A 27962-nucleotide genomic window follows, 5' to 3' on the forward strand; every position below is an offset into this window, starting at 1 on the left:
AGTGTCCCGACTCCTGGTTTTGGCTCAGGCATAATCTCAAGGTTGTGGGATCAAGCCCTGCGTTGACCTCTATACTGACAGAGTGGAGCCTGCTTGGGATTCTCTCTCTCCTCCCTCTGTTCCCCCTGCTATGCATGCACTCTCTCCCTCCCTCTCTCTCACTCTCTCTCTCAAAAAAAAGATACATGTATATGTAGTATGTATTCTAAATTATCTCCTTAAAATGTTGCAGACCTTCAGTCTAAAAACCACATGAACTTTGTTTTACTTTTGTGTTAATATCTTCATCTGTTCTCAAATATTTCCTTTTCTCATACACTGGGAAAAAATTAGGTAATCCCTTAAACCTTAGCAGATGGTAGCTCCATTTATCAGAAAACTTATAAAAGTTGAAAGCAAATGTAATACATTTGTAATTATTGTCTGAATCAATATCTTGTACTCAATATATCAAACACTTTTATTAAATGACCTAACTAAATTATACTGCATATATTTTGGTATTGAGTTCTTAAAGGAATGGCTAACTTAGATGAAGAGTAAACACTGAAAAAAAAATCCCTCTGACATACACTTATCAGTTATCTGCCTCCCCTGCCCCTCATTATGTGCCTCCCAGCTTCATAATTTCTAGAGTTCAAAGAGGCTCCTAAATCCCAGCTCTAACTGCTGATATCTGAGGGGAAAAGGAAATAGCATTCGAGAAAGTCCTGTCTATAGGTGTTGTCCTTAACGGCAGGAACTTTGGTGGATTAGCATGAAGAAATTTAATTCTTACATTATCACTTTGAGAAGCAGGAATCCCAGTGGATGAATTACAATCTAAAGCACGTTTCAGCAAGAAAGAACAATTAGCAAATTAAGTCACTGCTTCTTTTCATATTTTATTCTCCAGTCTGAAGAACCTGATAGTTTATTCAAGTTTAGTTCTTGACCCTGCCATGGACAAATAGATAGGTGCTCACATTTGTAAAAGCTCTTCATTGCACCCAGACTGGAAAATAAACTTTGATGTTGGGCCTGCCAACTATAAATAATTAGTCTTGTTTTCTCCTTATGTAGAATATAGTCAGGGTTCAGATTTTAGTTATTTCACACAAGTGTACTTGCATTTACTTTTTATCATGTTATTCTTCAATTTGTGGATACTAGTCAACGAAATTATTTAAGTCATAGACAAATATGGTAAAAAAAAGTCTTGCTTGTGCTCAGTTTTTTTACAGTGTCTTTTGAGAGTCAACATCTGATCTAGACTAAGTTCGATTTTGGGCTGAGAAAACATGCCCAACTTGGTACTTTAGAGAATCTGAAAGTATTTTTTTTTTTTAACGTTTATTTATTTTGGGGACAGAGAGAGACAGAGCATGAACGGGGGAGGGGCAGAGAGAGAGAGAGACACAGAATCGGAAACAGGCTCCAGGTTCTGAGCCATCAGCCCAGAGCCCGACGCGGGGCTCGAACTCACGGATCGCGAGATCGTGACCTGAGCTGAAGTCGGCTGCTTAACCGACTGAGCCACCCAGGCGTCCCTGAAAGTATTTTTAAAACTACTGTTTTTTTGTTTTGTTTTGTTTTTTAAGAATTGGATCTACTTAGTGGACCACTGTTTTGTTATTAAAGATATTTCATAAATGTAGCTTGTAAATAGACATAAAAGATTCATTAACTTGTTTTATTAAGCCAGGCAGATTTTACCTTGCTTCTTCTTCCTCTTTTTTTTTCTTTTGTAGTTCATCTAATAATCTTTCCAAAATCTTAGAGTCAATTTCAGGTTTATTCTCTAAATACAGTCTATTCAGTAAATATTTTCCTGAAATATAAAGAGAATAACATTAATTTTGAAGCTCTATAAAATACAGTGAGATATATTTTGGAAATTAACAATGCAAAATTATTTCTGCCTAAATCCAAATACATTTTCCTTTAAGCATTTATCTAAGTAGAGCCCAGGTTCTTTAAAATCCTGAGACCATCTCAAATCCTTTCTAAGAGATATATATTGGCATGTTAAAAATAATTAAAACATGAAAAGAGATAATATATTCCACCCCCCTTGAAACTCTTTTCAAATATATTTCCTTAAAAGGCAAGATGACAGAATATTCTTAGCCCCCATGTCAAAAATTAGTTAACCATATGTGTAGGGGTGTATTTCTGGGCTCTTTATTCGAGGTGTCAGTTTTTATGCCAGTACCATACTGCTTTGATTATTATAGCTTTGTCCAAAGGGATGGAATAGTTAAAATTGAGTTCTTCTATCTTTACATACTTAATATTTCCCATTTGAGGTGAATAAGAACAGGTATATAGTCTCTACTCTCAGCCTCATATATTTCTCATTTAGAAGTTATAGTGCTGACTGGGAATGGGGTGTTAAACTGAGCACCAAAGAATAATTGTTCGGGCCTGATGGAACATCCAGGGATCCAGCACGCTATCCCTGGCCATCTACTTGGTGAATGGATGTCTCATTTTGTGTACCTCTAAGTCATGAAGGGATTGTTGGGGTGGAATATGTACCTAGGGAGAGTGGAGAGTTTTCCATTTTGTATTATAACTAAACATATTATCATCAAGAAAAACTTCACTTTCAAATTTACATGATGAATATATACCAACCATTGTTTTCTGTATCTGATAAGCAGATTACTAAATCAGGTATAATTCCTTTCTCGACTAAGACTATCCACAGTTCTTTTATAATAGGGCAGTTGTCCAGGATCCATCCTCCATGTTTTGGGGCGCTAGAAGACCTATTTGTGTTTTCTTCAACAGCCTGTTAAGAATGACACACTGGTATTACCATCACAGCCACAGAAGTCAAGGATACTTCTCTGATGTGTCATTTTTGTGGACCTTAACCAATTATCTTTCAAATTCTCACTGGAAAGAAAAAAAAAGAATCAGTTCATTTTAAAAGAGAAAATTTTAAAGAAGTAAACTAAGTTTTAAAAATTAAGAATGGGAAGCAAAAGCCTTTATTAAATACATAGAACAATACATTTTTGCTATATGCTATTCAGTATTGAGAGAGAGCATGTGCGTGCACACATACATGAGTGGTAGAGGGGCAGAGAGAGAGAGAGAGAATCTCAAGCAGGTTCCACGCTCTGCATGGAGCTCAATGTGGGGCTCAATCCCACAACCCTGGGAACATGACCTGAGCCAAAATCAAGAGTCAGGTGCTCAACTGAGAGAGTCACCCAGGCACCCCTGTTATTTAGTATTATAGAATTCAGATCCTGACTTAGGAGGTTTTAGGTACCAAGGGTCCATGAGTCTGCATTTCTAACATGCTCTCAGGTGACGGTTGTCCCTGGGCCACCTTTTGAGTAGCAAGGGCCCAGTCCAGCTTGCCTGTTTTAGTGACAACACTCTTCATTTCCCTTTTGCTCTTCATCCCTCATTGTGAGAGCTGAGAATGTACTGAGATGGTTGCTAAAAGCAGCAAGAGGAATCGGGGCAAAACAAAACTTGCAGGTGCTTAGGGAGTTCTGCTAAACTCTGCCCCCAACCCTCCTCCCTCAGTGCAGTAGCAACAGCCTCAACACGAGCATGGAAATTAGTGATGTGGATCTGTGAATACACCTACTCTGAGGGTTTCAAGTTTGTCCGTCACCAGGTAATCATAGGATGTTAGAAGTGAAAGGGGAAGAGATGTCACGAGGATGGGTATAACTCCCTGGCCTCTGCAGAATTTAAGATTACCTACTTTTCGAATCTCCATCTCAGTGAAGAGTCTTTTAAAAAAAGAATTTTAAACACTTTGAAATTCTTAACATAGAGAATTAGAGAAAAAGAGAAAGCTATAAAAAAGAAGTATAAATGAAAATAAGTCAGACAGAGAAAGACAAATACTATACAATCTCACTTATATGTAGAATCTAGAAAGATGAACTCATAGAAACAGGAAACAGATATGTGTTGGCCAGAGGCAGGGGTGGGGGTGGGGGAATGAGTGGAGGGGATCAACTCATTGTTATAAGATGAATAAGTCCTGGGGATGTAATATTCAGCATGGTCTGACTATAGTTTACAACACTATATTGTATATTTTAAAGTTGCTAAGAGAGTCAATCTTAGAAGTTCTCACCACACACACACACACATACACACACACACACACACACACACACAAAGTATGTGAAGTGATGGGTGTTAGCTAAAATTATTGTGGTAAACATTTTGCAATATATACATAAACCATATCCTGATGTTATACACCTTAAACTAATACGGTGCTATATGTCAAATACAACTCAATAGGGGTGCCTGGGAGGCTCAGTCAGTTGAGCATCTGGCTTCAGCTCAGGTCATGATCTAACAGTTTGTAAGTGCGAAACTGGTGTTGGTCTCTGTGCTGACAGCTCAGAGCCCGGAGCCTGCTTTAGATTCTGTGTCTCCTTCTCTCTCTGCTCCTCTCCTGCTTACATTCTGTCTCTTTCTTCCTCAAAGATAAATAAACATTAAAAAAAATTAAAAAGAAAAAAAAAGAACTCAGTAAAACTGAAAAAAAAAGAAATAGAAATGGTTAATGAAAAAAATTATTTTTGTTTTTATTTTTGAGAGAGAGAGAGAGAGAAAGAGAGCAAGCATGTGAGTGGGGGAGGGGCTGAGAGAGAGAGAATCCCAAGCAGGCTCTGCACCGTCAGTGTGAAGCCTGATGCTGACTTGAACTCATGAACTGTGAGATCATGAGCAGAGCCGTAATCAAGAGCTGGATGCTCAACCGACTGAGTCACCCAGGTGCCCCAATGGGTAATGAAAATTTTACTGTCCAGTTTCAAGATATGAAAATTAAAGCAACACTGAGATGCAATTTATAATATCTCCATCTCACTCAATGGATTTGAAAAATTTAATACCTTCGTAATATATATTTTTTTATTTTGGAGAATGAGCACATGGGCAAGGGTGAGGGGCAGCCAGAGAGAGTGAGAGAGAGAGAATCTCAAGCAGGCTCCACACTCAGCATGGAACTCAACGCAGGGCTCAAACTCACGAACCATGAGATCATCCCCTGAGCTGACATCGAGAGTCGGATGCTCAAACGACAGAACCACCCAGGCACCACCCTTCATAGTATTTTATCAAATGAATAGATCTTATTTTGTTTAATTATTCTCTTACTGTTAAATGTTTACATCACTTACAATTTTAATATACACTGTGATGAACATCTGTATATATAAATCCTTGCCCAAATGTTATGTATTTCTTCAGGTCAGATTCCTTAGGTCAAAAGGCATAAAAGAATGAACATTTTAAAGGCTTTTCACACACACCGACACATTGCTTCCAAAACATCTGTATCAATTTTCACTCTCTCTATGTGACTATCTCATTATAGCCTCACTAGTATAGATTATTATGCATTTTAAAAAATCTTTGGCAATTTGACAGGTAAGAATCTGTATCCCAAAGTTTTAAGTTTCATATTTTTATCAAAATTTGAACATGAAAATTTTCAATGAACCATTTGCATTTCTTCTTTGATGAAATAATCTGTTTATACCTTTTGCCTGCTTTTATATTAAGGTACTCTATTTTCCTTGATTTTGTGAGAAATATTTATATTAAGGAATTAATATGTCATTATTTATTATAAATGCTTGCCCTAGTTTGATCTTTGTCCTAAAATTATGATTCTCATGTCTGTTTTTTTTTTCTTCATAGAGAGAATCACTATTAAATAGCCTCTTTGTTGAGATTTTGCTTGAAGAGTTTTCCCACTGTGTTTGCACAGGTCCAAATGCGGAAGTTATATTTCTGACTTGACCTCAAGTGACTCTAAGGGAAGAGAGAAGTGAAACATTATGGGCATATGACACTGCTTCAGGAAAGGAAGTCACTGAAACAGGGCAGGGGGAAGGTGCTGCTGTTGCTGAAGTGGCACAAGGCACTCGGGCCTGGACATTTCAAAGCTGAGGGGAGGAAAGTTTCAGGAGGCAAGGACCTGGGTGCCTGAGGATACACGTTTTGGATGTACAGGTAAAACAGCTTCGGTGTAGGAATCTGTTGAGGGAGATTCCCCAGTTGAGATCACTGTGGAAAGAAGGGGGAACCTACCTTAGGATTTCATATCTGAAAGAACTCCTGAGTGTGCGGCCCAGCAGAGTGAAGGCGGGACTCTGAGCCTGGAGACTGCGCCTTGCAGGGCAAGTGGTAGGGAGGGGGCCCTTTGTGCTTGGTCTGTGTCTGGCCCTGCTGTCACCAGAGTCATGGAAGTGGGCTTTCAGGTGTCTGAGTGCTGAAAATAGTGTCACTCTCTTTGGACATCCTCAGGGAAGGGGTGAGTGAGAGAAAGTAATATTTAGAAAAATGATGTAACATTTAAATGCACTATTCAACCTACCCTATGACCCAGCAATAGCACTGCTAGGAATTTATCCAAGGGATACAGGAGTACTGATGCATAGGGGCACTTGTACCCCAATGTTTATAGCAGCACTCTCAACAATAGCCAAATTATGGAAAGAGCCTAAATGTCCATCAACTGATGAATGGATAAAGAAATTGTGGTTTATATACACAATGGAATACTACGTGGCAATGAGAAAAAATGAAATATGGCCTTTTGTAGCAACGTGGATGGAACTGGAGAGTGTGATGCTAAGTGAAATAAGCCATACAGAGAAAGACAGATACCATATGGTTTCACTCTTATGTGGATCCTGAGAAACGTAACAGAAACCATGGTGGAGGGGAAGGGAAAAAAAAAAAAAAAAAAAAAAAAAGAGGTTAGAGTGGGAGAGAGCCAAAGCATAAGAGACTGTTAAAAACTGAGAACAAACTGAGGGTTGATGGGGGGTGGGAGGGAGGGCAAGGTGGGTGATGGGTATTGAGGAGGGCACCTTTTGGGATGAGCACTGGGTGTTGTATGGAAACCAATTTGACAGTAAATTTCATATATTAAAAAATAAAAAAAATAAATAAAAAATAAATGCACTATTCATCTTTCTATCCTTTTGGGATTTTAACTTAATACATTTTTCCCTGTATTTAATGCTGTTTTAGATTCCCTTATTCTATGTTATTTCATGTTTACTTTTAATCACTTGTGAATATATATATATACACACATATATATATACATATATGTTTCTCGCTTGTATAAACAAATATTTATCACTGTGAAAAATATCTAGAGAGAGAGAGAGAGATTGAGAGAAGGGACTGGGAGAATCAGAGGAAGCAGGACATGACACAGAGAGACAAGGGAGGCCCAGAAAAACATAATGACCATGTGATGAACACAGGTACAAGGGCAGAAATGGAGAGGTTTTAGAGCAATAGCTGTGTGACCATGGAAGCAGAACAAAAGTGATGTATCACATAGAGAGGACTACAGTGACTAAAGAAATAGGTTGTGGATATGATACGCAGCCAGATAAGTCACGGGCTGGACAACATACAGCGGCAGGTTCGACACTAAAGCCCCACTTCCCTTGACGTTGTTCTCGAGACATGTTTCTGCTAGGTACTGGGCAAATACCTTTGGTATAGTCTGTGTAACAGCTTCAGTTATCACAAGTGTGCAGAGCGATAGGAGCAGAAAAAAGTTCCCAGTGTCCCCCAGCCTCTGTTGTTGTGTGCTCTGTAGCCAGTCAAGACAGAAACCAGGGAAAAGTGCAAATGATTTAGCATGGAAAAAACTTCTGTGCATTTGCCATTGCAAGGGGGTGACTCTTATTTCCCTTTGGTAGAAATGATACCTATCATTATTTCTGTATTTTTAAGACTTTAAAATACTGTTAAATTATAACTCTAAAAGATTCTAAAAATACCGAGATACAGATGTGGTTTCAGAAGCCTCCTTAACCCATCACTCTAGGGAGCCATGCCTAACTGTTCCATTTGCAAATGAAATAAAACCTATTCCCTTTTCCTGGACTGGATCATCCATTAGGCCCAAGTGCACCTGTTCTGCACATGGGCTGTGAGCTTCAGATAAGAAAGTGAAATTAGTGGGAAGCAAAATGGGAAAACAGGACACAAAAATGATTGCAGGAACAATTGGAAAATAAAATACAACCATGACGGTATCTAAAATAGCATCAAAATACATTAAATACCTAAGAATAAACCTAATGAGAGATACTGAAGACCTCTATCCTGAAAACTACAAAACAATGCTGGGAGAAATTACAGAGCTACAGTAGTTAGTATGTGTGGTACTGGAACACAGATAGACAAATACGTCAATGGAACAGAATAGAGTGTCCAGAAATAGACCACACAGATAGGGCCACTTGATTTATTTTTTAATTTTTATTTATTTTTAAAGTTTATCTATTTATTTAGAGAGAGAAAGAGAGCATGCAAGAGGGGGGGCAGAGAGAGAGGGAAAGAGAGAACCTCCAGCAGGCTGTTCTGCACTGTCAGTGCTGTTCCTGACACAGGGCTTGAGCTCATGAACCAGGAGATCATGACCTGAGCCAAAATCAAGAGTTGGATGCTTAACCCACTGAGCCACCCTGGCGCCCCAGGGTCACTTGATTTACCATAGTGGGGAAAGGTTGGTCTTTTCAATAAATGGTGCCGGAATACAGCTGGATATTTGTATTAGAAAAAAACGAACCTTGATGCTCATGTTGTGGGTTTAAAAAATCCATGTAAAAGTATGTATGTATATATTTATTATTGTTTGTTACTGAAGTACAACTGACATACAATATTAGTTTCAGCTATAAAATATAGTGATTCTGCAATTATATACATTACAAAATAAAGTTTATAATTATTTACCATGATAATATAAATGTAGTCACCCTCTGTCACCATACAAAGTTATTACAATAGTGCTGATTACATTCCCTATGCTGCACTTTTCATCCCTTTGACTGATTTCTTTTTTTATTTTTATTTTTTACTTTTAATGGCCTTAGTTTTATTTATTTATTTTTTTAATTTTATTTTTTAAAAATTTACATCCAAATTAGTTAGCATATAGTGCAACAATGATTTCAGGAGTAGATTCCTTAGTGTACCTTACCCATTTAGCCCATCCCCCCCCCCCCCACACCCTCTCTAGTAACCCTCAGTTGTTCTTCATATTTATGAGTCTCTTATGTTTGGTCCCCCTCCCTCTGTTTATATTATTTTTGTTTTTCTTCCCTTATGTTCATCTGTTTTGTCTCTTAAAATCCTCATATGAGTGAAGTCATATGATATTTGTCTTTCTCTAATTTCACTTAGCATAATAGTCTCCATTTCCATCCATGTAGTTGCAAATGGCAAGATTTCATTCTTTTTGATTGCTGACTAATACCCCATTGTATATATATACCACATCTTCTTTATCCATTCATCCATCAATGGACATTTGGGCTCTTTCCATACTTTGGCTATTGTCCATTAGCTGCTATAAACATTGGGGTGCATGTGTCCCTTTGAAACAGCACACCTGTATCCTTTGGATAAATACCTAGTAGTGCAATTGCTGAGTTATAGGGTGGTTCTATTTTTAATTTTTTGAGGAACCTCCATACTGTTTTCCAGAGTGGCTGCCCCAGTTTGCATTTCTACCAGGAGTGCAGAAAGGTTCCTCTTTCTCTGCATCCTTGTCAACATCTGTCATTGCCTGAGTTGTTAATTTTAGCCATTCTGACTGGTGTGAGGTGGTATCTTATTGTGGTTTTGATTTGTATTTCCCTGATGATGAGTGATGTTGAGCATTTTTTCATGTGTCAGTTGGCCATCGGGATGTCTTCTTTTTTAATTTTTTTTTTTAACGTTTATTTATTTTTGGGACAGAGAGAGACAGAGCATGAACGGGGGAGGGGCAGAGAGAGAGGGAGACACAGAATCGGAAACAGGCTCCAGGCTCTGAGCCATCAGCCCACAGCCCGACGCGGGGCTCGAACTCACGGACCGCAAGATCGTGACCTGAGCTGAAGTCGGACGCCCAACCGACTGAGCCACCCAGGCGCCCCGGGATGTCTTCTTTGGAAAAGTGTCTGTCCATGTCTTTTGCCCATTTCTTCACTGGATTATTTGTTTTTTGAGTGTTGAGTTTGATAAGTTTTTTTATGGATTTTGGATACTAACCCTTTATCCATATGTCATTTGCAAATATCTTCTCCCGTTCCATTGTTTGCCTTTTAGTTTCGCTGATTGTTTCCTCTGCTGTGCAGAAGCTTTTTATTTTGATGAGGTCCCAATACTTCATTTTGCTTTTGTTTCCTGTCTCCAGAGACATGTTGAATAAGAAGTTGCTACAGCTGAGGTCAAAGAGGTTTTTGCCTGCTTTCTCTTCAAGGATTTTGATGGCTTCCTGTCTTACATTTAGGTCTTTCATCTATTTTGAGTTTATTTTTGTGTATGATGTAAGAAAATGGTCTAGGTTCATTCTCCTGCATGTCGCTGTCCAGTTTTCCCAACACTATTTGCTGAGGAGACTGTTTTTATTCCATTGGATATTCTTTCCTGCTTTGTCAAAGATTAGTTGGCCATATGTTTGTAAATCCATTTCTGGGTTCTCTATTCTGTTCCATTGATCAAGGTGTCTGTTTTTCTGTCAGTACCATACTATCTTGATGATTACAACTTTGTAATATAGCTTGAAGTCTGGGATTGTGATACTTCCAGCTCTGGTTTTCTTTTTCAGGATTGCTTTGGCTATTCAAGGTCTTTTCTGGTTCCATACAAATTTTAGGCTTGTTTGTTCTAGCTCTGTGAAGAATGCTGGTGTTATTGTGATAAGGATTGCATTGAAGGTGTAGATTGCTTTGGGTAGTATCGACATTTTAACAATATTTGTTCTTCCAATCCATGAGCATGGAATAATTTTCCATTTTTTTGTGTGTCTTCTTCAATTTCTTTCATAAGGTTTCTATAGTGTATAGTTTTCAGTGTATAGTTTTTCACCTCTTTGGTTAGATTTATTCCTAGGTATTTTATGATTTTTGGTACAATTGTAAATGGGATCGATTACTTGATTTCTCTTTCTGCTGCTTCATTATTGGTGTATAGAAATGCAACCAGTCTCTGTGCATTCATTTTATATCCTGCCACTTTGCTGAATTCATGGATTGGCAGTTTTATCTGGCAGTTCTTTGGTGGAATCTTTTGGGTTTTCTATATAGAGTATCATGTCATCTGTGAAGAGGGAAAGTTTGACTTTCTCCTTGCTGATTTGGATGCCTTTTATTTCTTTGTATTGTCTGATTGCTGAAGTTAGGACTTCCAACACTATGTTGAATAACAGTGGCAAGGGTGAACATCTCTGTTATGTTCCTGACATTAGGGGGAAAGCTCTCAGTTTTTCCCCATGGAGGATGATATTAGTGGTGGGTCTTTCGTATATAACCTTTATGATCTTGAGATATGAACCTTCTATCCCCACTTTCTTGAGGTTTTTATCAAGAAAGGATGCTGTATTTTGTCAAATGCTCTCTCTGCATCTACTGAAAGGATCATCTGGTTCTTGTCCTTTCTTTATTAATGTGATGTATCACATTGATTGATTTATAGATATTGAACCAGCCCTGCATCCCAGGTATAAATCCCACTTTATAATGGTGAATAATTCTTTCAGTGTATTGTTGGATCCAGTTGACTAGTATGTTGTTGAGAATTTTTGCATCCATGTTCATCAGGGAAATTGGTCTATAGTTCTCCTTTTTAGTGGGGTCTTTGTCTGGTTTTAGAATCAAGGTAATGCTGGCCTCATAGAATGAGTTTGGAAGTTTTCCTTTCATTTCTATTTTTTGGAATAGTTTCAAAAGAATAGGTATTAACTCTTCTTTAAATGTTTGGAAGAATTCCCCTGGAAAGCCATCCAGCCCTGGGCTCTTGTTTTTAGGAAGATTTTTGATTACTAATTCAATTTCTTTACTGGTTTTGGGTCTGTACAAATTTTCTATTTCTTCCTGTTTCAGTTTTGGTAGTTTGTATGTTTCTAGGGATTTGTCCATTTCTTCCAGATTGCCCAAATTATTGGCATATAATTGCTCATAATACTCTCTTATTATTGTTTGTGTTTCTGCAGTTGGTTGTGATCTCTTCTCTTTCATTTTTTATTTTATTTATTTGGGTCCTTTCCTTTTTCTTTTTGATCAAACTGGCTAGGGGTTTATCAATTTTGTTAATTCTTTCAAAGAACCAGCTCCTGGTTTCATTGCTCTGTTCTACTGATTTTTTGTTTTTGTTTGGTTTCGATAGCATTGATTTCTGCTCTAATCTTTATTGTTTCCCATCTTCTGTTGGTTTGGGGTTTTATTTGCAGTTCTTTTTCCAGCTCTTTAAGGTGTAAGGTTAGGCTGTGTATCTGAGACCTTTTTTCCTTCTTTAGGAAGGCCTGGGTTGCTATATACCTCTCTCTTATGACTACCTTTGTTGCATCCCAGAGGTTTTGGACTGTGGTGTTATCATTTTCATTGGCTTCCATGTACTTTTTAATTTCCTCTTTAACTTCTTGGTTAACCCATTCATTCTGTAGTAGGATGTTCTTTAATCTCCAACTATTTGTTGTCTTTCCAAATTTTTCTTGTGGTTGATTTCGTTTCATAGTGTTGTGGTCTGAAAATATGCGTGGTAAGATCTCGATCTTTTTGTACTTGTTGAGGGCTGATTTGTGTCCCCGGATGTGATCTATTCTGGAGAATGTTGCACGAGCACTCGAGAAGAATGGTATCCCATTGCTTTAGGATGAAATTTTCTGAATATATCTGTCAAGTCCATCCGGCCCAGTGCGTCATTCAAAGCCATTGTTTCTATGTTGATTTTCTTCTTAGATGATCTGTCCATTGCTGTCAGATCATGATCCCAGCATTGTGGGATGGAGACCCACACTGAGCATGGAGCCTGTTTAAGACTCTCACTCAGGACACCTGGGTGGTGCAGTGGGATAAGCATCTGACTTCGGCTTAGGTCATGATCTCATGATTTGTGAGTCTGAGCCCCGTGTTGGGCTCTGCACTGACAGCTCAGAGCCTGGAGCTTACTATGAATTCTTTGTCTCCCTCTTTCTCTCTGCCCCTCCCCCGCTTGTGCATGTTCTCTCTCTCACTCTCTCTAAAAAATAAACGTTAAAAAAAAGATTCTTTCTGTCTCTCTCTCCCTCTGCCCCTCCCCCACCACTGGCGCTCATGCATTCTCTCTTTTAAATAAAATAAATAAATAAATAATTTTAAAAAAATCTAATGTGACTTAAATTCCTCCACAATCCCAGAGTGGCAGTTTATCATCTAGTGACACTACATACATTCCTATATATATCAGAAATGCTTTGGTACTCCCTGTAGATTTGTATCCTCCAGAATAAACTCTGAAGAGAATGGAGAAATTTTTCCGTGAAGGGTCAGGATGGGGCTTCCATCATGCTAAAGACCTGCTTCACTTGTATGTCTCTCCTCTGGGATTCTCTGTCTCACCCTCCGTGCAGAGATGACCATCTTGACCTTAGTGGGATTCCTACACCTTGCACATATCTACTTATCACTTAGTACATGATAGCTCATTTCATCAGCCTTCCCCACCTGACTGATGGCTCCTTAAAGAGTTGTGTTTAATTCATCTTCATAGCCCTAGAATCTAGCATATTAAAGGGCAAGCAGTAGGTTCTCAGAATGTTTCTTTTTTAAAAATTTTTTTAAGTTTATTTATTTATTTGGAGGTTGGGAGGGGGGAGAGCACAGTGGGGGAGGAATAGAGAGAGGGAAAGAGAGAATCCCAAGCAGGCTCTGTGCTGTCAGTGCAGAGCCCGAAGTGGGGCTCAAACTCACAAACCATGAGATTATGACCTGGGCTGAAATCAAGAGCTGGACACCTAACCGACTGAGCCACCCAGGCACCCGTCAGAATGTTTCTGAAGGAATCAGTTGATGACAAAACAACCTGAAGACATGCAGAAGAAGTTGAAAGATCTCTATGGGAAGCTCAGAGGGGGACAGCAATTCATCCTGGGTACAGTCTGGGACTCAAGGAGCCTACCCAATGTGTTATAGAGTGGTGCTATACTCTCAAAATATTTTTTTTCTCCTCCCAACATTTAATTACATCACTTTCAAATTACATAGAAATACCAAAGAAATTCATTGAGAGTCCAAAACAGATTTGTTGTCTTTGGCTGTTGCTCTGAATGCTTACTCAAGGTCCCTGTACAAAACAGACCCATATGGATATCTTGTTCTTTATAAACCAGAGATAAACCTGGTTTGCCATCAGTAAGACAAAGCATCTGAGGCTTCATTTTCCCCTTAGATTGGAAAATCACTTATGTGTCCATCCATTTCCCCTATGAACACATGTTCAAGGTGGTTGGATGAAATAATTTAGCTCTGGAGTAAAATTTGTCTTGGTTAACAACTAATTAGCTCATAGATGAAATATCTATTTTGGCACTGGCTTCCTATGCACCATATTTTAACCAACTGAACTCAGTTAAACAAAAGTTAATAAAGAATTAATTCCAAAGCTATGAAATTATATTGCATAGTTGTTGAAATTAAAAATTACTAAGCATAAACGTTTGGATCTGGATTTCTTACCTCTTTGATGATTTCCTCTAGGATTTCAGCATGTTTTTCATATGGATGTTCAAAGTTCATATCCTTTGTCATTTTTACAGTCTCCTCTATTATAGAAAGAACCTCTGGATGATCTGCAGTTACCTCTTCTATTGAGTCTTCTGTTGAATCTAAAGTAAAATAACCTAATGCCGTTAATAATTTTAGTGGACAATGCCATTTGCAATAGAACATGATAGTTAATACTTGACCCCCCAAAATAGTATCTTTGTGTTTACTGCTGTACATGCTCCAAGAAGGGGGAAATAGTCTAGGGAGGAAATGTTAAGTTAGGAAACACAAAACATCAGAGCAGTGGCTTATAGCTAGTGTTTTGGAACAAAAGTGAATGAGGTAAGAAGAAAATCACGTCCAGCAGGAGTCAAAACCCAGGAAGCCAGGTAGAAGAGGTAGAAACCAAAGGATTGTAGGGCTCAAGCTAAAATATGCGCATCTAGGGAATTAATCAGAAAACAAGATGAATACTTCCAATTATAAGCATAAGGCCACATGAAACAGTAAGTGGATAAGAAGCAGGCAGGTTGGCAGAGATGGAAGAATGGGTGGCACAGGCTGGTTTTTCTAGTGCTATACTTCATTCTTGTCCTCATTGCATGCTGAATGCCTCCTCACACAGCTGAGGTGGTTCATAGACTGCATCATGATATAAACATTCATCCATTCCTCTAATCAGGCAAGAGATTGGCAGCTCCACTTGACTCCTCTACCTCTGCCTTTCCAGTTGTGCTTCCTGAGCTGCTGCCTTAATGCTCCATCCACCAGGGTCTCCTGCTAGAGCATAATTTATCCCAGCCCAGAAAAACTCCAAAGGGCTTTCAATGAGCAGCTTCTGCTGCCCTCTGCTGCGAAGTGAGGAATCTGTTCTTAGGGATGGAGAGAGCCAGCAGTTCCTGGGGAACCAGAGTGGAAGAGACAAGAACCCATGATGTTCCTGTAGCCTTGGGAAGGGGGCATGATGAGGCAGAAAGAGCCAGGCAAAGATACCAGATGCTCTAGAAGCTGCTAGTTGTTCACTCATTATCCATTCTTCTCGTCCTTAGTAACAGAATCCGGATTTTGTTGGGGTCAGCAATGTGTCCAGCTAAAAACACTACATCTCCCAACTTCCCTTATAGCTTAGATAGCCCATAGGTAAGATGTGAGCATATTTTTTTCGTGGTGAGACTTCCTGTCACTTCATTAAAGAAGAATAATTCAAAAGAAAAGCGGTGGGGCGCCTGGGTGGCTCAGTTGGTTAAGCGCCCAACTCTTGATTTTGGCTCAGGTCATGATGTCACTTGGGTCGGTGAGATTGAGCCCCGCCTCGCTCCTCGGGGGTTCCGTGCTGTCAGTGAGGATTCTCTCCCCCATCTCTCTGCCTGTCCCCCACATGCTCTCACTCTCTCAAAATAAATAAACTTTTTAAACAATTTAAAAAAATAAAGAGGAATACCTCAGCTGGGTGGAGTGCCAGTTTTTGTCCCTTACATTTTTCCTCTTCCTGCTAAGCACACTGTTATGATGGCTGGAGCATCACTGGCCATCTTGTAACTTTTTCTGGTAGCCACATGCCAGGGATGGCAGGACAGAAAGATAGAGTCCCTGTTTCACTAAAACAATAAATCACATTTTCTTTTTTTCTGTGTTCTTGCATGTCTAACTGTTCACCATAGAGTAGCCTTTAAGACAGAACATTAATAATGTTATTTTTAAATCACATCTTTCTCCTTCAAAATTCTTAAGAAATTATTTATGATTTTTAGATCCACAATCGAAGTGAACCAAATAACCCAAATATTAATTTACCTTTTTAGGGGTCCAACTTAAGATTTTTTTAAATATTAAATATTAGTGGCTGAGAGCTACTTTCTTTTAGGTATTTTGTTTTGTTTTGTTTCTTGTTTTCAAAGATGAATTTATTTTTTTTTATTTTTTTAATTTATATCCAAGTTAGTTAGCATATAGTGCAACAATGATTTCAGGAGCAGATTCCTTAATTCCCCCTACCCATTTAGCCCATCCCCCCTCCCACAACCCCACCAGTAACCCTCTGTTCTCCATATTTAAGAGTCTCTTATGTTTTGTCCCCCTCCCTGTTATTATATTATTTTACTTCCCTTCCCTTGTGTTCATCTGTTTTGTGTCTTAAAGTCCTCATATGAATGAAGCCATATGATATTTATCTTTCTCTGACTGACTAATTTCACTTAGCATCATACCCTCCAGTTCCATCCATGTAGTTGCAAATGGCAAGATTTCATTCTTTTTGATTGCCGAGTAATACTCCATTGTGTGTGTGTGTGTGTGTGTGTGTGTGTGTGTGTGTGTACACCCCACATCTTCTTTATTCATTCATCCTTCGATGGACAATTGGGCTCGTTCCATACTTTGGCTATTGCTGATAGTGCTTCTATAAACATTGGGGTGCACATGCCCCTTTGAAACAGCATACCTGTATCCCTTGGATAAATACCAAGTAGTGCACTTGCTGGGTCATAAAGTGGTTCTATTTTTAATTTTTTTGAGGAACCTCCATACTGTTTTCCAGAGTGGCTGCACCAGTTTGCATTCCCACCAGCAGTGCAAAAGAGATCCTCTTTCTCTGCATCCTCGCCAACATCTGTCATTGCCTGAGTTGTTAATGTTAGCCATTCTTACAGTTGTGAGGTGGTATCTTATTGTGGTTATGATTTGTATTTCCCTGATGATGAGTGGTGTTGAGCATTTTTTCATGTGTCAGTTGGCCATCTGGATGTCTTCTTTGGAGAAGTGTCTATCCATGTCTTTTGCCCATTTCTTCACTGGATTATTTGTTTTTTGGGTGTTGAGTTTGATAAGTTGTGTATAGATTTTGGATATTAACCCTTTATCTGATATGTCGTTTGCAAATATCTTCTCTCATTCCGTCGGTTGCCTTTTAGTTTTGCCGATTGTTTCCTTTGCTGTGCAGAAGCTTTTTATTTTGATGAGGTGTCAATAGTTTATTTTGCTTTTGTTTCCCTTGCCTCCAAAGACGCATTGAGTAAGAAGCTGCTGCGGCCAAGATCAAAGAGGTTTTTGCCTGCTTTTTCCTCAAGGATTTTGATGGCTTCCTGTCTTACATTTGGGTCTTTCATCCATTTTGAGTTTATTTTTGTGTATGGTGTAAGAAAGTGGTCCAGGTTCATTCTTCTGCATGTCGCTGTCCAGTTTTCCCAGCACCACTTGCTGAAGAGACTGTCTTTATTCCATTGGATATTCTTTCCTGCTTTGTCAAAGATTAGTTGGCCATACGTTTGTGGGTCCATTTCTGGGTTCTCTATTCTGTTCCGTTGATCTGAGTGTCTGTTTGTGTACATACTGTCTTGATGATTATAACTTCATAATACAGCTTGAAGTCCGCAACTTAAGATCTTGACTAGAGCTTAGAAACTTCTTTTAAATTTAGATGTTCCACTGGTTTCATCTGTGAATAAAACTCTGTTAACACCTAAAGAAGAGTATTAATTGTAGGTGATTCCCAAAGAAGAGTGTGGTATGGGACCAGGGAGCCAGGACTCGTGTTCCTAATTTTTTAAATTAAATTTACAATCATAGTAATCAAATAGGTAAACAATAGGGCACATAATATCAGCAGTGAAAAATAAAGATAGTGACTTAACCTATAACAAAACAAGAGTAATTTTAGTTTCATATAATGCCAATGGATCTAAATTGGAAAAAAAAAATCAAATTTGCCCTTCCTGTTGTAACTAACAGTCTCTTAGCTCCAACAGGTAAAGGCTGTGCTTATCTCAGACAGATAGGGCAGGGAGAATGCTTTTATATGTGGGCACACTGGCAAGTGCTGGCATCACTCTAGCAGTAGGTAGAGGCCCTGATGCCTGCTTCTACCTTGGACTGCCTCCCTCAAAGAGAAAACAGACAGTATGGGGAAGAGGCTGTCTGCAGCAGCTGAGATGGGGCTCCCAGATGCTACTTGACCAAAATTTTAATGTCTGGGGTCTTCCCGTGAAGTGTGTGTGTGTGTGTGTGTGTGTGTGTGTGTGTGCGCGTGTGTGCGTGTTGGAGAAGTGCCATACATAGTTGTCTGACAGTGCCCAGTTCAATTTCTATGATACTAAAATATACCACAGCCAAGCATACATCTGTCTGAATCAGGAGGAATCAACCAACCAAACAAACGAACAAAACCCCAGCTCTATATCATAAAACACAATAACTTAGAGATGCATTTTATTTATTTATTTATTTATTTATTTATTTATTTATTTATTTATTTATTTATTTATTTTAATGTTTGTTTTGAGAGAAAGAGAGTGTGAGTAGGACAGGGGCAGAGACACATAATCCGAAGCAGGCTCCAGGTTCTGAGCTGTCAGCACAGAGCCCGTCGCAGAGCTTGAACTCACAAACTGTCAGATCATGACCTGAGCTGAAGTCAGACGCTTAACCGACTGAGCTACCCAGGCACCCCTACAGATGCATTTTAAAACTAAATATCAAAAGGTTGGACCAATAGAAAAAAGAAGCATATAAGTATATATTAAATCTCTGGTTGAGAGGAAGGTTTTGTAAGGTCTGAAGGTAAATGGAAGAAATAAACAAAGTGAAAGTAATGATTTGACTACAAAAATATGAAAAATCCCTCTACTTTAAAAACAACAAAATGATTTAAAAGACAAACCACCCAATGTGGAAAAAAATATAAAAAATAAGGTACTAATATAGCAAGTTATTATAGGAACCATATAATTGATATAACAATTTGGAAAAATTAGCACAAGACCAAAATGGTCAACTCAGAAAAGAAGAAGTATAAATGGTTAACAAATATTAAAAATTATATTTCAGAAATAGTCAAATGAAAATTGAAATTATATTTAAAAGAGAATATATCATGGGGCGCCTGGGTGGCTTGGTCGGTTAAGCGTCTGACTTTGGCTCAGGTCATGATCTCACAGTCCGTGAGTTCGAGCCCCGCATCGGGCTCTGTGCTGACCGCTCAGAGCCTGGAGCCTGTTTCAGATTCTGTGTCTCCCTCTCTCTCTGCCCCTCCCCTGTTCATGCTCTGTCTCTGTCTCAAAAATAAATAAACGTTAAAAAAAAAATTAAAAAAAAATATATTTAAAAGAGAATATATCAAGAAAACAATAGCACATATTTTGTATATTACTGTGGGAACATTATTTGGAATAACTTTTGTGCAAAGCAATCTGACTCTGTCTATAAAAGTTCATACTCATTAAACTAGTGATTCCAACTATGTCAACGTAAGTGTCCAATTTGGGGGATAATTTTAAGCTTCAATACAAACGTGATAAAATATGAAATAAATGGAAATAAGATCCATAAGCATGGCATGAGTCACACTCATTTTGTTACCATCTTTACCAGTTTTAGAGGCTTGATCACCGAGGATATTTTCTGAATTCTTTTTGTCTTCACTGTCTTCTAAAGAGCTTTCTCTTTGGTATTCACGAGTGAACACTGCATGAAAGAATAATATGCTTTATCAGCTAATCTGTTTATAGTGGGAAAGATATGGCTAAGAACATCAGCAATATATTTATTACCATCTTCATCAAATGAAGACTGCATCTCTTCTAAGCTCTTATCCACATCAGTTGGGAACTTGTCATACTCCTTCCTTTCAAGTTCTCTTAAAGTTGACTCTGTTGAAAGATAGTAATGGATTGTGTTAGCAAATATAGTCGGGGGGTAGGGAGACAGGTATAGTGATTAAATCCTCCGCTTTTTAAAGACAGACAGACTTGTGTATGAGTTCTGATTCAGACAGTGTGGCTTTGGCAAATCATTTGATCTCTGTTTCAATTTCTATTGGGCAAAATGAGGATTATCAAACTGAAAGCACTGTTGTAAGGCTTAAATGAGATAATAGAAGCAAACACTTAGAAAATGCTTGGCACACAGGAAGCCTAATCCATGTTGGCTGTCATTCCCTGTGTTATTATAGAATTTTCTATGTTAAAAAAACCCTCAATATTCTCCACTGACAAATTTTTCTTAAAAGTATATTGGGAAAAAAGACAGTCTCTTTAAACAAATGGTGCTGGGAGAACTGGACAGCAACATGCAGAAGAATGAAACTAGACCACTTTCTTACACCATTCACAAAAATAAACTCAAAATGGATAAAGGACCTGAATGTGAGACAGGAAACCATCAAAACCCTAGAGGAGAAAGCAGGAAAAGACCTCTCTGATCTCAGCCGTAGCAATTTCTTACTTGACACATCTCCAAAGGCAAGGGAATTAAAAGCAAAAATGAACTATTGGGACCTTATGAAGATAAAAAGCTTCTGCACAGCAAAGGAAACAACCAACAAAACTAAAAGCCAACCAACGGAATGGGAAAAGATATTTGCAAATGACATATTGGACAAAGGGCTAGTATCCAAAATCTATAAAGAGCTCACCAAATTCTGCACCCGAAAAACAAATAACCCAGTGAAGAAATGGGCAGAAAACATGAATAGACACTTTTCTAAAGAAGACATCTGGATGGCCAACAGGCACATGAAAAGATGCTCAACGTCACTCCTCATCAGGGATATACAAATCAAAACCACACTCAGATATCACCTCACACCAGTCAGAGTGGCCAAAATGAACAAATCAGGAGACTATAGATGCTGGAGAGGATGTGGAGAAACGGGAACCCTCTTGCACTGTTGGTGGGAATGCAAATTGGTGCAGCCACTCTGGAAAACAGTGTGGAGGTTCCTCAGAAAATTAAAAATAGACCTACCCTATGACCCAGCAATAGCACTGCTAGGAATTTATCCAAGGGATACAGGAGTGCTGATGCATAGGGGCACTTGTACCCCAATGTTTATAGCAGCACTCTCAACAATAGCCAAATTATGGAAAGAGCCTAAATGTCCATCAACTGATGAATGGATAAAGAAATTGTGGTTTATATACACAATGGAATACTACGTGGCAATGAGAAAAAATGAAATATGGCCCTTTGTAGCAACATGGATGGAACTGGAGAGTGTTATGCTAGTGAAATAAGCCATACAGAGAAAGACAGATACCATATGTTTTCACTCTTATGTGGATCCTGAGAAACTTAACAGAAACCCATGGGGGAGGGGAAGGAAAAAAAAAAGAGGTTAGAGTGGGAGAGAGCAAAAGCATAAGAGACTCTAAAAACTGAGAACTGAGGGTTGATGGGGGGTGGGGGGGGGTGGGTGATGGGTATTGAGGAGGGCACCTTTTGGGAGCACTGGGTGTTGAATGGAAACCAATTTGACAATAAACTTCATATACTGGAAAAAAAACAACAATGAAAGAAAAAAGTATATTGGGAGTGAAATTAGCAAAACTAGGAAATTAGTGGAACTAGCAAGAAAATTCCAATTAAAATGATTTTAAGAACCCTACTGTCAGATTTAGAATAATTACTGAATTTGAAAAAGGAAAGGAAGAGATTTTTAAGTTTGCAGTATATAAGAGATGGCCTCTGTTTCTAAATTCCAGTGGAAGAAAGCAATTCGTGGCAAGACCTAAAATCTATGATTTCATGCCGTAATTTGATATGAAAGGACTCACTACAGACTCCAAGAAACATTACTGATCACTACTCTTCTTAACTGGAGCCCAACTAGTTGCTCTCCTGATCCAGGTTTCATTTAAATGTCCTCTCTTCCCTGCTCATCCTAACATTCCAGCACCCCTGCCTCATTACTGCCTGACCTACTACTGTGTTATATTTTTTCCATTTGTTCACTTGTTTCTTTTTTCCTCCTCTGTATTTCATTAAAATGTAACAATCACAAAGACAGGAGTTTCTGTGTCTTGTTAACTGCTGTGGCCCAGTGCCTAAATCATGTCTAATACACAGTGGGTACTCAAGTTGAGTGAGTTAATGAATTCATTTTGTCAAGCCTTAAATAAGTTGAATAACAAGCCATCTTGGTCAATATTTCTCAAGCTTTAGTTTGTGAGTTGTCCATGAATATTTTAAAAACTTTTGGTTTTTCTTTGAAGATAACATACTAAAATTTAATTCATTCTGAATCATCTGGATGATCTTTTGGATGGCAGGTAATTTAAAGGCTGGTCTTTTTGCTGTTGTTTTTGCAATCCCTTGGGCACCATGTTGGACTCTTTTACTTGTTTGTAGGCTAATGAGAAAGGAGAGAGGCAGATTCGTTAGGCAAATAACCCGTTTTTTTCCTAGCAAAAGTTCAACAGTGCCGTGTAGGAAGAGATAATTTCCTTGCTATTTAAATAATTTCAAGCATAGAAAATGACAGAAGCTTTCCAATTTATGTAAAAAGTTTTCCTCATCTGGAGAGTTACAGAACTGTGTTAATTGATCACTAAGGCTTCTTCCAGCTTCACTGTTTTAAAATTTTTCATATTTATTCATTTATTTTAAGAAACAGAAGAGAGCGCACACAAGCAAGAGAGGGACAGAGAGAGGGGGAGAGAGAATCCCAAGCAGGCTCCATGCTGTCAGCACAGAGCCCAACATAGGCTTGATCCCATAAACTGTGAGATCATGACCTGAGCCAATATCAAGAGTCCAATGGTAAACTGACCGAGCCACCCAGGTGCCTCTTTGTAACTGTTTTGAATTTGAAATTAAAATTCCCCAAATAGAAAAAAAAATTTTTTTTAAAGTTTATTTATTTCTTTTGAGACAGTGAGAGGGCACATACACGCACGTGAGTGGGGGAGTGGCAGAGAGAGAGGGAGAGAGAGGATCCCAAGCAGGCTCCACACTGTCAGCATGGAACCCGATGTGGGGCTTAATCTCAGAACCGTGAGATCATGACCTAAACCCAAATTAGAAGTCAGATGCTCAACTGACTGAGCCACCCAGGTGCCCCAGAAAAACTTAATTACAATGGGGGCTGACATACACACCTACATACTAAAGTAGCAGCAGCAGCAACAACAACAACAATGTAAACTCCACAAGAATCAGGCAGAATGTTGTCACAATTGGTTTAAATGAAGGTATATAAATTCTACTCAGTCTCTGCCCAGCCAGCAAATCCATAATAGTAAATCCAAATTTGGAAGCTCTTTCTGATTCCTTTCCTTAGAAGCCTAGGACTGAAATCTTTTCTCTGTTCATGAATCAGGTTTATGTATATTCGTGTCTTCAACCCATTATTAAGAGGCTGCACCGTACAACATGCTGGGGACAACATGCTGGGGGATCGAGGCAAGCAAACCAGGTCCTAGCCCTCAGGCAGCCAGGCTGAACTGTTGACCTAAGCTTAGAACACGCATTTAAAAGAGATAGTTCACCTTGTCTTTTAGCTCGTAGTTTTGTGAGAAGCTGTTCTTTCACAGCTTTAATCGCTGCTTCGGTGGCCTCAGCGATAGTATCGCTTATTAATGACTGAAGGGCTTTATCAAAACGTGGTTGAACAAGTTTGGCATAGTCAATTACCTGCAGAGAATATTTGAGAAAAGCAACAAAAGCACAAATCACATGAATATTAAACACATTGTTCACCTGTATCTATTTCTAGATCTATACTTACCTATCTCAAACATCTTAATGCTGCTTGAAGTATGTTATTTTCGGAATTCAATGTTTTTGAGTACATGCTTTCATAGAAATTCAGACATACTTTCCATGTAGTATGATGTATTTATATATGTATGTATCATGTAATATATATTCAAGTTACGTATTTTTAAGTCAATTTTTCATGGATAACTTACATACAATAAAAGGCATCCATTTTAAGTATACAGTCTAATGAGCTTTGACGAATATATACACATAACAACTATAATCAATATATGGAACATTTATATCACTCCAGAAAGTTCCCTTATGCTTCTTTATAGTTAGTTCCTGGGCCCTGGACACTACTTTCTGTTTTCTGTCACTATATATTAGTTTTGCCTTTTCTAGAATTTCATATAAATAGAGCCATTTAGTATGTAATCTTTCTAACCTTTTCTCCTTTATACACTGTTTTTGAGATTCATCAGTATCATTGCATACATCAGTAATCAGTTCCTTTTTATAGTTAAGCAGTATCACTGAATGAATATGCCGCAGGTTTTTTTTTTTTTATTCATTCATCTATTGATGGACACTTGGGTTTTTCCAGTTTGGGGCTGTTATATAAATAAACTAGCAATGAACATTTGTGAGGAAGTCTTTTTGTGGTCATATGTTTTTATTTCTCTTAGACAAATACCTAGAAGTGGAATTACTGGGTCATATTGTAAATGTATATATGATTGAAAAAAAAAATTTTTAATGTTTATTTATTTTTGAGAGAGATAGAGAGAGACCGAGTGCAAGCAAGGGAGGGGCAGAGAGAGAGGGAGACACAGAATCCAAAGCAGGCTCCAGGCTCCAAGCTGTCAGCACAGAGCCCGACATAGGGCTCGAACTCACCAACCATAAGATCATGACCTGAGCCAAAGTCGGACACTCAACTGACTGAGCCATCCAGGCGCCCCAAATGTGTATTTGATTTTATAATAAGCCATTAAACCATTTCCAAAGTGGTTGAACTACGTCACTTTCCTACCAGCAAATGTATACAAATTACAGTTACTCCACATCTTCACTAACACTTGGTTTTGTGAATCTTTTAAATTTTAGCCATTGTAGCAGGTGTGAAGAAGTATCTCGTTGTAGTTTAAATTCACATTTCCCTGATCACAATTCATTTTGACCTTCTTTTTTGGGTGCTGTTGGTCAATCACTCGCTTTCTGTTTTTAATCATATGTTCAACTTTTGGCCATTTAAAAAATCGGGTAATAATTCTCTATATATTCTGAATATAAGACCATTGTAGAGTAGATAATATACTCTACATATCGGGATGTTAGAAATATATTTCTATATGCCTCTTAAGTTTAAATAATACTTCCACACTTCTAGATTCCATTTTACTTTTCCTTCAATATGCTTATATTACTTTATTCCAGGCCAATAAATATACATCTTCACTGTCATTTTTAATGGATGCACGGTATTAGATATTAGATGAACATATTATGCCTTATTTAACTAAAATGCTAATAATATATATTTAGGTATACATGTTTTTACTATTATAATAGTAACTAGGCTATGATGAACACAGTTATGTATCTATCTTTGATCAGTTTCTTTACCAAAAATTTATAAAATAGGATTGGCAGTTCAAAGGATATGCAAAGGACTTTAGGCTCTTACATATTTCTAATTGCCATCCCTAATGGTTATGCTCTTACAAGCATTATATGAAAATGTACTTCTCCACATCCTAGCCACACATCAATATTGGGTATTAACAGTGATCTTTCAACTCCAACAGTGAGATTGACAGATCTCTGGGGTTTTTTGGCATCTCTCTGGTTATCAGGGAGGTGATAACCATTTTCTCATGATTAATGGCTATGCTGTTGTATCTATTATTTTGGGAATTGTTTGTTTGCTACTTTTTTCCATTAGGGCTTCATCTGCACTTTGGTTTGTAAGAGCTCTTTATATTTTAAACTTATAATTCCTTTGTCTGACACATACTTTAATATAATGTTTGTGGTTTGTAAACAAACCATATGTGGTAATGATAAACCACAGAGTGGTAGAAAATATTCATAATGCTTATTATCTAAAAAGACCTTGCATATAGACAATTTAAGGAACTCCTACCAATAATATGTAAAAAAAAAAATTCAAATGCTCAATAGGCTTGAGCAAACACTTCAAAAAGAGAATATTTGAATGACCAATAAACAAAGAAAAAATGTCTAACCTCATTCATTTCAGGGAAATGCGAATTAAAACCACAGGGAGATACACCTATTAGAATGGTTTAAATTAAAAAGACTGACCATAACGAAAGTTGGAAGGAATGTGGAATAACATAATTCTCACACACTGCTGATCAAGTTGTAAATGGATAGAATTCATTTGGAAAAGTTTGGCGTTCTCTACACAAGTTGCATACTCAATGTCCCAGGAATCTTACTACTAGATATATCTCCAAAACATATAAAGATACCATGTGTGCACCGTAAGACATGTACAAGAATGTTTATAGCAATATTATTCATAATACTCAAACTGTAATCAATCCAAATTTTATTAACACTCAAGTGGATAAATAACTTATAATATAATACAATCAATATAATGCAATAAAAAATACATAGATCGAGGCTATATGCAGTAACATGTATAAACAACACTCATAAATATCATAATCATAATGTTAAGTGAAAAAGCCAGGCACAAAGAACATAAATTGTCTAAGTCTAGAAAGTTAAAAAAAAAACATGCAAACTAATCTATGGCATTGGATGTACGCTTCCAAGGTAAAACCATAAGAGAAAAGAGTAGGAGTGAATACCATCAAGTTCGGGGCAGAACTTACCTTTGTGGAAGGAATAAGAGGATCAACATTGGGAAGAGGCATGAGGGGGTTTTCAGGGTGCTGGCAACTCCATATTTGTCCTGGGTGGTGGTTATATGGGGTTTTTTTGGTGGTAATTCACTGAGCTTCACTTTTCTGTTTGTTTGTCATATGTTAGAGTAAAAAGTTAAAGCAAATAGAAAATGTCACCCCTGAGTTCAAAGGAATAGCACTTGAAATAAATCCAAACTCCTTCTTCTCAGGGCTGCAGTGTTCTGTCTGACTACATCTTCAGCCCTCATCATCTTCTGCCTTCCCCCTTGTGTTCTCTACTCCAGCACACTAGCCTTCGCAGAACTGCTGTCCATTCTAACCCCTCACCGAATCCTTGGGTTCTGCCTTCAAATTATACCCTCCATCTGCCTACACCTTACCACCTCTACTGCTATCACTCTGGTCTAAACTACACATAATTTCTCTTCACTTTACTGAGGGTGGAGAACAAGATCTCTGGGGAGAGAGGCCAAGGAATGGACAGGCCAGGGTGTCTGTCACCACAGAGGGTCATCTTGGCAGATACTAAGGATGATGGCAGGAGTGACTGCATGGAGAGAGGGATGGTGAGCTAGGACTGTGACCCAGGAAACAGGAGATGAATGAAACCAAAACAGGTAATGGGTGGCACAGTCCACATGACATAGCAGTCAAACCTGGGGGCTTTGGGGAAGCAGGGAAAGGCTGTGGACTTGGAAACTGCAATAAGCAGCAAGGGGGAGGCTTTCCCCACACCAAACCCAGTGAAACAATTACCCAATTGACGAACACTGAATACAAATCTTGTGAATCCGAAAGTCCTACAAATTATAGTCAAGTATAGGTAGGTAGATAGCTAGCTAGCTGAATGAGTACTTACCTTTCCTTTGTAATTTTCTGCAAGCAAATTGCTAAGTGTTGTTTTCCCTGAAGACTGAGGTCCAAATATGAATACTTTAAATGGTGGTGCCGGCATAGGCGGAAGAAGATAGGGACGTGGGTTCAATAAAAATTTTTTTAATGCTTCTTCTGATGAAAGACAGTACATTTTACCTAGAAAACTTAAAATATGCCATAATCA

The 27962-nt window shown here is 38.2% G+C and overlaps 1 protein-coding gene across 2 annotated transcripts in view; it reads right to left on the reverse strand.

Moving 5' to 3' along the window:
- The window catches only part of AK9 (adenylate kinase 9), a 138550-nt gene that overhangs the window by 69029 nt on the left and 41559 nt on the right, over positions 1–27962 (reverse strand). For both annotated transcript variants that reach the window (XM_058734937.1, XM_058734936.1), the window contains exons 12-18: positions 27762–27942; positions 23783–23927; positions 20066–20164; positions 19884–19979; positions 14493–14641; positions 2620–2776; positions 1696–1810 (exon numbers count right to left, since the gene is read on the reverse strand). In XM_058734937.1, the coding sequence (XP_058590920.1) occupies positions 1696–1810; positions 2620–2776; positions 14493–14641; positions 19884–19979; positions 20066–20164; positions 23783–23927; positions 27762–27942 (942 nt within the window). The remainder of the gene's footprint in view (positions 1–1695; positions 1811–2619; positions 2777–14492; positions 14642–19883; positions 19980–20065; positions 20165–23782; positions 23928–27761; positions 27943–27962) is intronic.

Source organism: Neofelis nebulosa, chromosome 6, assembly GCF_028018385.1.
Source record: "Neofelis nebulosa isolate mNeoNeb1 chromosome 6, mNeoNeb1.pri, whole genome shotgun sequence".
In the NCBI taxonomy this organism is placed as follows: domain Eukaryota; kingdom Metazoa; phylum Chordata; class Mammalia; order Carnivora; family Felidae; genus Neofelis; species Neofelis nebulosa.